Here is a 12,540-nt window from a genome sequence, read left to right on the forward strand (position 1 = left end):
TTTTGTTAAGTTTGATGCAATGGCAATGAAATTCGAAGCCCGGCGATGATGTTAAAGAAGTTTTGGAACTCGGCTACGTTTAGTACTTCTGCCTAGCGGCTATTTTCGCGATGACACCATTCTGCATATCTTGTGACAACCTTGCATAATTTTGTAAAGAAATGTGATGCATTGGCAATGGTGTTAGCTCAAAGCCCAGGCAATGATTTTAAAAATGCTATGGAACTCAACTACGTTTAGTATTTATATTAAAAACTAGCCTAGCGGCTAGTTTTTAATATGATGCAGTAGTTATTCTCCCCTGTGATTAAAAATAGAACTAATTATTTCACGGATGTTAGTGATTCGCGGAATTGACTGTTCGCGAAATCGCGAATTTTTATAACAAATGAATATTTTCATCCTGTAGGGCAGGGGTGCCCAACCAGTCGATCGCGATCTACCAGTCGATCTTCAAGTGCTTGGCAGTCGATCGCGGGATGATTTTAGGATAACATATAATTACAACATAAAATAATAATTATTCACTAACTAGCAGCAACTACTATTGCTGCACAGCACTTTACTAAACTACTGCACTAAAAAAGTAGTTTTAATAATAACATTATTTACCTATTATCGTTGTTTATGTATAGTCGTGTTTGATTGTGTATTTCAAGACCAACAAAAATACACGTGAACGCCATTCATAAGTTCCCAGCACAGGACCGCAGAAAAAGCCGATAGGTCCGCACTCGATACAAAACCGTGTATAGTTCTTCATGCACCCAAAATAACTTTTGTTAAAATGTTATGCAGCTTTCTGCTAGCAGTCGATCTCGTTATTTCTTTTTGAATAAAAACATAAACCCATAAATGAGTGTTAAGACAAATCTGAAACGACAAAAAACCTATCACTTCCACAAGGAATGGGAAGAGGATTATTTCTTTGTCATTTCCAACTCTAAATGCATGTGCCTCATCTGCCAAGCCATCATCTCGCTTCCTAAGAAGGGTAACCTCGAAAGGCATTTCACAACCATGCATAAAAGGTACGAGAATGATTTTCCTGCCCAAAGTGAATTAAGGAAAATAAAATTAAAGGAATTGAAATCGCAACTAGCTGCACAGCAGTCTATTTTTACCAGGCCAAATACGAGAGGCAAAGCAGCTAAGATAGCATCATATCGAGTTTGCCAAGTTCTTGCCAAGCATAAGAAACCATTTCAAGATGGAGCAATGGTCAAGGAAGCATTTATGGAAGCTGCTGATTCATTGTTTGTGGATTTTAAAAACAAAGATGAAATCATGTCCGCAATCAAAGACGTTCAGTTATCGAGAAGTACGATGACAAGGCGATGTGAGGAAATAGAGAAGAACGTCACAGCCCAGTTGCAGAGAGATATTGCCATGTGTGAGTGTTTTTCACTTCAGTTTGATGAGTCAACAGACTCTGTGGATGTGGCACAGTTGTGCCTTTTCATAAGAATGATGTTCGATAACATGACTGCAAAAGAGGAGCTGCTTTGCATCTTGCCTCTTAAAGGACATACACGAGGTGAAGACATATTTCAAGCATTCATGGAGTTCGTTAACAAAATCCAACTGCCGCTAGGTAAGCTTGTTTCCATTACAACCGATGGGGCACCCGCTATGGTGGGCTGTAGTAATGGGTTTATAGCTCATTGCAAACAGAATGACACTTTTCCAGACTTTATTCATTATCATTGCATCATCCACCAGCAGGCTTTATGTGGGAAAGTATTAAACATGCAGGAGGTGATGGATATTGTCATGAAGATTGTTTGTTCAGTTCGAGCAAGGAGCCTACAGAGGAGACTTTTCCGCGCTCATATGGAAGAGGCTGACGCAGAACACACAGATCTGCTGCTTCATACAGATGTGAGGTGGTTGAGCAGAGGTAGATTTTTGGAAAGATTCAGAGAGCTATTGCCTGATGTAAAAGAGTTTCTCAAACAATCTAAACATGCGGAATATGCACAGCTTGAAAATGAACAGTGGCTCATGGATTTGGCTTTCCTTACTGACATTACTGCTCTTCTGAATGAGCTGAATTTAGAGCTGCAGGGAAAAAACAAAAATGTAATTAACATGATCAGCTCTGTGAACGCATTTAAACGCAAGTTACAGCTGATCTCAACCAAGCTTGAACGCCAGGACTTGCGCTACTTTCAACACATGAACTCCGAACTTGCGCGTCAGGGCAAAACCTCTGCAGAACTCAATAGTGCACATTACATTCAGCAGGTGCAAAGCATTTCATCAGAGTTTGACAAGCGCTTCAATGACTTTGCATCAGTTGAGCCTGTTGCCACATATATGTGTTTCCCATTTGCCACAGACATAGATGTGGAGGACATTGCCTTCAAAATGGGAGCACTCTTTCAGCTGGATACAACTGCATTGGAAAATGAAATAGTCTCCCTTCAAAATGACATAGAAATGAAATCCAGGGCAACCACTGAGAGGGAAAAATTGTGGGGATGGTTGTTAGAGGAGAAGTATCCAAACATAAGAAGATGTGCTTTTAATTTATCAGCCTGCTTTGGATCAACCTACCTGTGTGAATCTGCATTTTCTTACATGAAGATAATAAAATCAAAATACAGATCCACCATGACAGATGACCACCTACTGGCGTGTATGAGGCTTGCAACAACCTGCTACTACCCTGACTATAAGAAACTAGCTGCATCCTCCCAGTGCCAGGTTTCTCACTAAGGTAGAGAATGAATGTTTTTCCTTTAAAATTATGTTACTTACTGGATCACTGCATTATATAAGCATATATGTGGAACTTAATAAAGGTGATAGGCTCACCACTACAGGCTCAAGTTTGTTTTTAATTTTTTGTTTCGGGGCTTCGCTAGACTAGTCGATCTTTGAAGGCAGGCAAATATAAAAGTAGATCACATGTCTAAAAAGGTTGAGCACCGCTGCTGTAGGGTATTACATTTTGTGTTAAAACCTTTGCCTTCTGCAGTTCGAATGAAAAACTGCCTAACGGTATCCTGTTAGCGAGGCATGTTGAAAATTCAAGGCACAACTTTGATTTTTCTAAACACAAAATACTTAATAAACTGAATTGTAACAATCCAACTACAGGCCAAATATATAGTGGGGACGCCTAATTACAAATTCTAATTTTGAATGTCATATTTTCATTTTATAATATTAGTTTCTTATCCCAAAGTAGTAAAATAATATATCAATACAATCCTCAGACTCTGAGGAAGTTATGTAACCTAATTAGAAATGGCTAATCCTATTTTAAAGAGGCTTTAGGGCGCAATCACGTATTTTAATCCTATTTATATAATAGGCATAAAATCCTATCACTGGATCTTGGTACATCAATTAGAGTGCTTTCCTGGCTAACAATAGACTTCATATGATTTGTAGCCTTCACTCAGAGCATAACAGACAGTCAGACACAGTCAGTCTTCACTCAGACCGTTTTGTCTGCAGTTTGTGAATAAATTGAAAGTAATCAGAGTGACAAAATTAGTTTCTCGCAATAGCAATGAGATAATAAGTTTCCCGTTGTGGTTTTGTACACCCAAAATAACTTGTCTATTTGAGAAATTTCAAAAAAGTTAGATATTCAAAAGTCTAAATTTGTTAACATCATCAAAAATTGGGAGAAAGCTGCATCAGTGAAGAACCATAGAGCTGGAAACTCTGGTAGAAACAAAAATAGACATATATTAGGCTAATAATAGATTTTCAGTTAAACCACAGACCACATGCTAATTGTGATTAAGCTTTTTGTCCACACACTCAAGTGTGAACAACACTTACATATTTTAATATAATGTTAATGAGAATACAATAGAAATACCCTAAATTCATCACTCAGAATGATGCTGCCTGAAATGAGATTTTAAAATGATATGGGCATTACAGCGCAAGTCCACGAACTTGTTGAGCAGCGTCTGACAATTTTGACTACAATACAGTAATCTCTCACTACAATGCAGATGGTTTGAAAGCCAGCAGTACCAGTTTATCGACAGTCTCAATTTCATACCAATGCACAGTTGCTATGAATATGCAGTTTGAAGTTTTGAAAAATACACATTAACAGTATGCATAAATTGCGTGGTTTCAGGTAATGCACCATGAAAATAAATGTCAAGAAAATAACAGTGAGAAATTTGCAGTAGTACTGCAGTTGCAGTAAATTTCTACTACAAATTAGAAGTTGTGACGCACTGCAAAATTACTGTGCGCTGTACTGATGCAGTGCAGCTCGAAGGCAGAACAACCCTGCTAAATACTAGAAACACAGAATATAAAAAAGCTTACCTAAGTAGTATGCCTGCAATGCAGAAGCTTTAGAAAACGTCAATTCATGAAAGATCTCTTGTGCTATCTACAAAGGATGCAAAAGTAGGTAAATAGCATTATATATGCATTTGATTATTACTAAATATAGTTAATTTAACAACCATAAACAGTGAAAAAATGAATATATATGAAAGGCAAAAACATATTATAAGAAAAATCATGAATACTTTAAATATGTCAGGGTGTGATACAGCTGAATAAATACTTTTAAGCAAACGAATGAAAACTGGTAAAGTTGGTTGTCATTCAAATACTTGTACATGATACTACTGTGCCCTAAGGGGCAAATCATTCAAAATATTTTGAACTGGCAAAATGAGAGACGATGAGAAATATGGAAGGTTCAATTTACATACATGCTTATCCAGTCAGTACTTTGCCATTAGCGGACAAAGCTACTGAAAAATCGCTGACGTAACTAGTTTCGTTTTAACACAAGAGGAAATATTTGCTTGCATACAATATTTGTATAATTTTCATTGGTCTTTGTTATCGTTTAGCTATAGAAACAAATATTTTATTAAATATGTATTCGAAATGATATAACACCATAAAAACCGAAATGATTTACCAGAGTAATGAAGTGCTTTGACGCGTTCTCTATTTAAAAGTCACGAACATATACGATCAACGTTAAAATATATAACTTGAGTTTGCCTATCGGTAACGTTGCATTAGAAAAAAACTAGAGCATAACTATCAGTAACACGTAATAATTGTATTAATAACAAAATAGTAAGAGCTAACGTGCCTCACTCGGAAACAAGAATTAGAGTTCTTCTGCGCACGTTATTAATGACGTTATCACGTTCATTCAATCTGCTTTAAACCCTATTCGCTAAAATCGCTGGATGGAGGTTTGTGTTCTCCGTTGCTATTGGTCGTTTGAAGCGATGGTAACTACAATCTCGGTACGCGTGTCCACTTCCGACATAAGTAAATCCGAGGCTGACAAATCAGGGCAAATCATTTGGCTAGCACAAAGATATAGGTACCTGGTATATTATTAAGGTTTATATATCTATGGGCTAGCACGACACCGAACGATTTTAGTGCCTGAGCTCCGACGCATTAAACCCATCTAAACATCGGTTTTACGAGACGTCAGTAAGAAATTTTACATGCACATCCTGTATGTGAAAGCGTGCTAGTCTTTCGCACAATGATAACAAGTTTTTAGCACATGATCCTAACAGATTGGGTAACAAAATATTGGAGTGTTACTATGTATGTCTGTAAGATTATCTTTGTGAAAATTGGGTACAATGCTTTCTCGGCTCTTTTTAGTACACGTGCAATCGCTTCAACCTCGCTCTCTATCGGAGGCTGCTGAAAAAGGTAGCTAATTATTTTTGTACGCCTAGTTTACATCAAGTTATTTTGTCACCCATCAATAGTTAGTTATACAATTTTGCCTAGCACTTGTGATGATCTTTTATATGTTGTTGCTCATAAATTACAGCGTTTCAATAGAAACACTGCAACACATAAGTTTGCAATTAAAAATAAATGCGACTGTTTTTCTGTACTACCCACATCGTTTTTATCATTTTTTCCTGGCAGTATTATGATATATCAACATGACACGTGTGCCACTATCTTAAAGGGTTACTGGTCACTCTGTTTGATTTTCTCTATTTGAACTTTTATTAAAAGTAACTTCATGCGGTCCGCTTCTGTTGAGAAGGTTACTTTAACGCTTATTCTTCACTTCGAAAAGACTATCATTGTAACAAGATTATCCTTTAGTCAATCATTAGAATACACGGAAATCAATCATGGCATCAGCTGCTTTAACACGTGACTGCGAGGATGCAATTGAACCAGTCAGATTTTGAAAAGTAAAAACAAAGCAACACTTGTAAAAGTATTTTAGTCTAACATCGTTATGTAAATGTTGAACGTTTATGATCAGCATATATATGTTCCTTGACAGTACAACATTGGAAGTTTTTTTCATTGATGCTCAGATATATCTGAAATGTCAGGCTTCAGCATGCGCATCATCGATACTGTTCATTATTTCCCCGTCTATATGGATTACTACCGACTTAGGATCAGGTCTTAGTGTATTTGCAATTGTGAATAAAAGCTTTAGAGCCTTTACTTTTGCAATAAATTATGAATAATTGGCCTGTTTACAGACATTCTGATTCTATCATAGACATTATAGTTTACCTTCATGTTTATATATATATATATATATATATATATATATATATATAGTACTTTATTGGCAATAATTTCATTTCACAAATAGAAATTTTTTCACCTCTGATGTTTGGTAAAGGGTATACAATATTGTTCAACACATTTGCAATGACGTCTATTCATTATTTTCATCAAAACTTTAAATTTCTTTAAAATTTGAATGTTTAAAAAAACTTGTAAACTATTAACACTGCCTTCAGTATAATTTCTTACAATGACTTTTGCCTAAATTCAGCTAGTCATACATATATTGATATGATGGCCTAATGATTAGATGTAGACGTTTGACAAAAATGACAAATTCAACAAATATTTGCATTTGCTCAACTTTTAAGCTCTCTAAAGCCATGGTCACACGATAGCCGAACCGACTTAGGTTTGGTTCGGAGGTTGGTTCGGTTAAGCCACATGTTACACGGCATCCGAAGTCACTTTACTTCCTAGATACCATATGCATGGAGACAGGACACTGTTTCATTGGTTGTTTTTATGTAATTGAGCTAAATATTTCTATTGTAAACAAAAAACTTTGAGGAACAATTATTAATTATAATTACACAGTAGATTTATCAGAAGATCGATCAACTGCTCAAAACAAATCACTCGATACAAAGATTTTGCCAACCCTTCCCATCAACAAAATTATATTTTTTGTATTTTTGTTAATGTATGAATGTTTTTGCTATGCTGAGTACATGACAAACAAAAACAGTATTTATTATAGTGGTTTTACATAAATAAGTCAACGATTCTTCATCAGGATGAGTATGACACATTACTTCTACATATTTACTTCTATTCTTCACGAAAGAAAACCACGCCCATTCTCTTACATTTATGCAAAACTGGAGTGCAACATCTTACATTTATGCAACACAAGCTAAATTGTGCCTGGGTAAAGCCCGGCAAAATCCTTTTACAATATATCATCATATGGCAATGGATGACGTCTTTTAATTATTTTACTTATTAATCAACGAATTCCATATAGTTTTGTGCTCTCATTTTATTCGAAATGGAGGACCAAGTATTGTAAATAACGCCATCTTTTTTATGTTGTCTTGGTGAGTCTTGTCGTAAATTGCTTTATGTTGTTTAATTCACAAAATAAAAAGATCGTCCCATTTCTTTTTTCAACTTTACTCAGAAACGTAAGGAAAAATGGGACGCGTGCTCGCTAGAATTTTAATCAGCCAAAAGGAGCAGGGGTTCGGCCGCGAATTTTCGAGCAGAACCAAAACGGTTTGTTTCGGCCATAAATGTCTTTGGCCGAACAGTTTACAACTGACACTGACGTCGTTTTGTTCGTTTCGGCTCTCGCGTGACCACCCCTTAACTCACAAGTGTTATTGATACTTTGTTTAACACTCTGAATCCTTACCCTGTATACACAGTAAGCTCCATGATTTTAGACTGTACTAGCATCTTTCAATTGACTGTGAAGTACTTAGGGTAGCACAACTCCGTTAGAACTGAATATCATATTGAAGGTTTAAGCAGCACTCCATAAAAAAAAACAAATCAAATAGTTTTAGCAAACAGAAATCCAATATAGTTAACAGTTTTTTACATTCTTCCAAAAATGTGATGTTTTAGAGCCATAATGGTTGGTGTAAACTGAGCCCGATAGAGTGTATATTTTCAAGAACGGAAATACAAATACAGTGCGCCCTCGGGTTGCGGTGTAATACGGTTTTTTCACCCTGGGATGTAGAACACGAAAATGTCTTGCCTTTTCCATACAAAATACTTTTAGCTATACGATATCAACAAATATTTTTCTTTGAATTCAAATTTGGCAAATTTGGTGTGCGGATTATGCCGTAATAACAAATATCATGATACGCTATATGTCGAAAGCTCTCTTACCATGAATGAAAGAAATACAATGCTCGATCTCGCTTGATTCAGCGTTAGTCGTTGTTAGTTACTGTAAAAACGAAACCGAAAACAGATAGGTGATACAATTTAAGCGAGAAAAAAGTTCAGATTTAATAAAATAGATAGAAATATATACTAAAGTTCAGCTTAAAATATGTGTTTAGTAAGCTAAATTCAGTTACGTTAAATTCAACATTTATGTAGTACGTCTGCCTCGAAGGTAACTTCTTATGGCACGTACTGCACATAATAGTACATTGTCACATTACATTTTATTGCAGATCATGACCACTAAATGCACTAAAGTTACTGTAGGTAACTATAATTACTAGCGTCAACATATTATTTTGTTACCAATTGTTAATATGAACAGTACGTACCGTACAGGATGAATTTATTCGCGGAGTTATATTTCGCGAAAATTGTCTTTTCATGCATATTCGCGGATGAATTTATTCGCGGCTGAAAACTGCCACTCTCTAGGAAAAGTTAACTCTATTACGTCTAGCAATAGAGTTAACCTTACGCATGCGCGGCTGCGCGCATTGCGCGTTTCGTTTTCTATTTAGCTTACAACCACGAGTGGATCGTACGAAGCTATAAATTCTTTGTCGCGTTCAGAGGTTTTCACGAATATTCACAGATTTGGAGGCCTTTGATGAACCAACAATTTGTGGTAAGTAATGAGTTTTTCACATTTACTAAATTATTTGAAACTTACTTTGGTTCTTCGGTAAAACGCAATATTCATGTTTTCCATCCCTACCAATTCATTATTTGTTTTAGTGTGAGAGAGAGATTTTTCATCATACACGGAAGAACAATGATTGCAAGGGTGGTGTATGTCATTTTTAGAAGATCACGAATCATTCAGGGAAGTCTGGAAATTCAGATAGAAGCGACCGCAGCTACTTACGAGGAGAATATATCTCATTTAAAAAAAAGAGCTAAAACGCCTTTTCGAGCACAAATCTGTGGCCAGCCGGCAGAACTTTGCAATAGTAAGCTACGAGGAGAGTTCTGATGATAACTTCCTTACCAGCCATGTAGTAGCAAGAGAATCGCCTTTAACATCTACCCAAGACAGTGACAGCGATGTAGAGCTGCTATTACCAAAATAACTAGTCAGAGAGCGCAATTACACGCTAGTATTCACTTATCAAGAGTATCAGTTTAATTTTATTGCTCTAGACAACCGCAATATAGACTAAACTGTTTATATTTACTCCATTCATCGTTTGTAAAATTTTATTTGTACACTCAAGTTTGTAATAAATTATAATATATCTATACATGAAATAAAATATATAATTTAATCATGTTTGCTGCAGCGATATCAAGGAGTTGTTGTCAATGAAGGGGTCTAGGTTGACTGGTTGTTTCTCTGCCAATATTCCTACCTTGATGAATATTACTACTTGTCTCTAGTTTTCGTAATCGGAGTAGGTTGTTTTATTCTCAATCTGCAGTAAACACAGATAAGAAAAAAATCTTAACAAGTGTCAAGGAAGTACAAAAACAATAACTGAAGTATTTAATGAAAGCGATCAGTTTTTAAACAAAAGAATTAACTAATGCAGTTAATAATGGAAAAACGTATCTGCACGGCACATCAAATACATACCATAATGTCCAGATAAGAATCATGATCGTCCTCAACTTCGGTATTCGAGATTGATGGAGTTGATTTCAATGTATAAAGACTAGGAGAGCTTTTTTGCGATGATGAAGCCATGCCGAACTACTTATAAAAACCTTGAATAATTTTTTAAAGTTTGCTGCAATGGCAATAAAACTCGAACTCCGGCGAAAATTTTAAAGAGGTTCTGGAACTCGGCTACGTTTAGTACTTCTGCCTAGCGACTATTTTCGCTATGACGCCGTTCTGCCTATCTTGTGACAACCTTGAATAATTTTGTAAATAAATGTGATGCATTGGCAATGGTGTTAGCTCAAAGCCTAGGCAATGATTTTAAAAATGTTTTGGAACTCACCTACGTTTAGTAGTTATATTAAAAACCAGCCTAGCGACTAGTTTTCAATTTGATGCAGTAGTTATTCTCCCTTGTGATAAAAAATAGAACTAATTATTCACGGAATTTAATAATTCGCGGAGTTGACTGTTCGCGAAATCGCGAATTTTTATATCCATTGGATATTTTCATCCTGTACGGTATATAAAATTTTCAAAATTATTCTTAGGTATTGTTTGCATTAGATATTTTCTATGCGTTTCTATACTCCTTTATATGACTTTTCACTTTAAGATGCCAACACTGGAACGAATTAAAATCGTGTTGCTTTGGTCCACTGTTGTTCAATGTAAAAGCTCTTGTTGTCTAGGAGAAATTCTTAGTTTAAATTTTTGGTTAGCTCCCTTAACTTTTATCTTCATTACAAAGAATTTCAAGCTATGTCATTAGAAACTAAAGCTCTGATGGCAGCCATTTATCATTTCTCGATCGGTTAGTAGTGCCCTCTGCATTTCGGCAATATCTCCAGAACGACTAATCTAATCAACTTGAATCCTTACCATTATGCAAAATATATACCGTACGAAGAAATCAAAGTTTGGTAATCCGATGTAAACTGGAAATAAAAAGAGAACTCATGTTCTATTGGCAGCCATTTTTAATTTTTCGGTTTGTTAGAAGTGCCTGTTTCTTATATCTCAAGAACTAACAGTCCTATCAACTTATAACTTTGGAATTCTACTAAAATCCAATACCTCACAGTCACCAAAATCTCACATCTTCCATGAACCGGAAATACATAGAAACAAAGTGAAACTACGAATCCGAGTTTACTTGGGCGTAGGATCAGATGAAAAAAAAATATTTGGGAAACATATAAAACACATATCTCAGGCCCAGGCTTCCAAGTAATAATCGATTTGTTTGGGACACATTGACATTTAATGGCGTCGGCTTCGTACTGGAGGCTGACCATTTCAGCCACGTTCAGTCATTTGCAACAAACTTATCATAGAGCTAATAACATTCATGGATTACAAAGCGACTACAATTCAAACTGACCAGCGACGACATAAAGTTTGTATTTTTGTGATATCTTTGTCAGCCTACCAAATATTCAGTCTGTTTACAATCACCTAAACATACAATTTTTTTTGCCATATGTGCAAATACAACATTTGAGCAAGTACTCGGGCTGTACCCCAAGTTATTTTTATCATTTATGTCACTTGGGATTTTTTGAAACACTGCAACCAAAATGAACTAATGAAAATAAATTTAATGAAAAATACATGAAACTGTTCAATTTAATCTTCACATTGTTTAGGTGACTCAGGTCAAGTTTTGATACTGTAAAACCTCTATTAAATGCCATATTTATTCAAATGCCATTTTTTATAGAACACGACTATAAGAGAAGAGTTGAAAACTACCCCACCTCTCTTTAGTTGATCGCCACCTATATTTGTTCGTCATGTAGACATGATTTGATTTTTACAAACCTGTAATAGAAAGAGATCAATAGAAAAAATGTCCACAAAATGGTACTAATAATGACTCGGTTACATCGATAGCAATTAATTCGTTGTGCTGTAGTGGTTGCCATGATTTTAGTGACAGTGTATTTGAGAAGATCGATAATCAGAACTAACCTCTGATTTAAAGTCACTAAGGTCTACATCCGATCTATTGTATTCAGATTCGTCCATAATGTCGTTTACAATCTGGCCTGAAGACTTGAAAGCATTTTGATGAACGATAGAAATATTCTTCAGGAACATCTTTTGACATAATAGCAGGCATTGCTTTCGCATCAAAGTTCGTTTCCTAACTTCAAAGTTTTACAGCTTTTCAGAACATTGAAAGCGACACCATCGAAACAATTAAAAACTGTATTTGGCCAAACTACTCAAAGTGGCTCTTTGTTTAACTCGTTCTGATACTTTGACACAAATGAAAAATGGTTTAACAAAAATGCCGAGGCCAACAGCATTAATATTGCAAAAGGATAATGCATAACACTGCAACTTGAGGTCAAGAGCCGATATCTACTATATACATGTAGCAACTAACTACATATCCGCATGTGTTTTTTTATTAGTGTTTTAATCGTGCCCACGTTCTG

The 12,540-nt window shown here is 35.7% G+C and overlaps 2 protein-coding genes across 5 annotated transcripts in view; one reads left to right on the forward strand and one right to left on the reverse strand.

Annotated features, from left to right (window-relative positions):
• The window catches only part of LOC137398567 (sulfhydryl oxidase 1-like), a 49,057-nt gene extending 43,894 nt beyond the window's left edge, over window positions 1-5,163 (reverse strand). For 2 of the 4 annotated variants that reach the window (XM_068084708.1, XM_068084705.1), the window contains exons 1-2: window positions 5,102-5,163; window positions 4,309-4,375 (exon numbers count right to left, since the gene is read on the reverse strand). The gene's annotated coding sequence lies outside the window, so the exon portion shown is untranslated. Of the gene's footprint in view, window positions 1-4,308; window positions 4,376-4,921; window positions 5,068-5,097 lie in introns of those variants that run through there. The other 2 variants (XM_068084707.1, XM_068084706.1) reach the window with 2 other exon arrangements.
• On the forward strand, window positions 856-2,721 carry LOC137398397 (general transcription factor II-I repeat domain-containing protein 2A-like). Its single transcript, XM_068084505.1, has one exon. The coding sequence runs from the start codon at window positions 856-858 to the stop codon at window positions 2,719-2,721; it is 1,866 nt and encodes a 621-aa protein (XP_067940606.1).
• Window positions 5,164-12,540: the final 7,377 nt, after the last annotated feature.

This window comes from Watersipora subatra, chromosome 6 (genome assembly GCF_963576615.1).
Source record: "Watersipora subatra chromosome 6, tzWatSuba1.1, whole genome shotgun sequence".
NCBI classification, from domain to species: domain Eukaryota; kingdom Metazoa; phylum Bryozoa; class Gymnolaemata; order Cheilostomatida; family Watersiporidae; genus Watersipora; species Watersipora subatra.

Coding starts and splice junctions, on each gene's coding strand:
- LOC137398397 (XM_068084505.1), top strand. CDS start 856: ATGAGTGTTAAGACAAATCTGAAACGACAAAAAACCTATCACTTCCAC.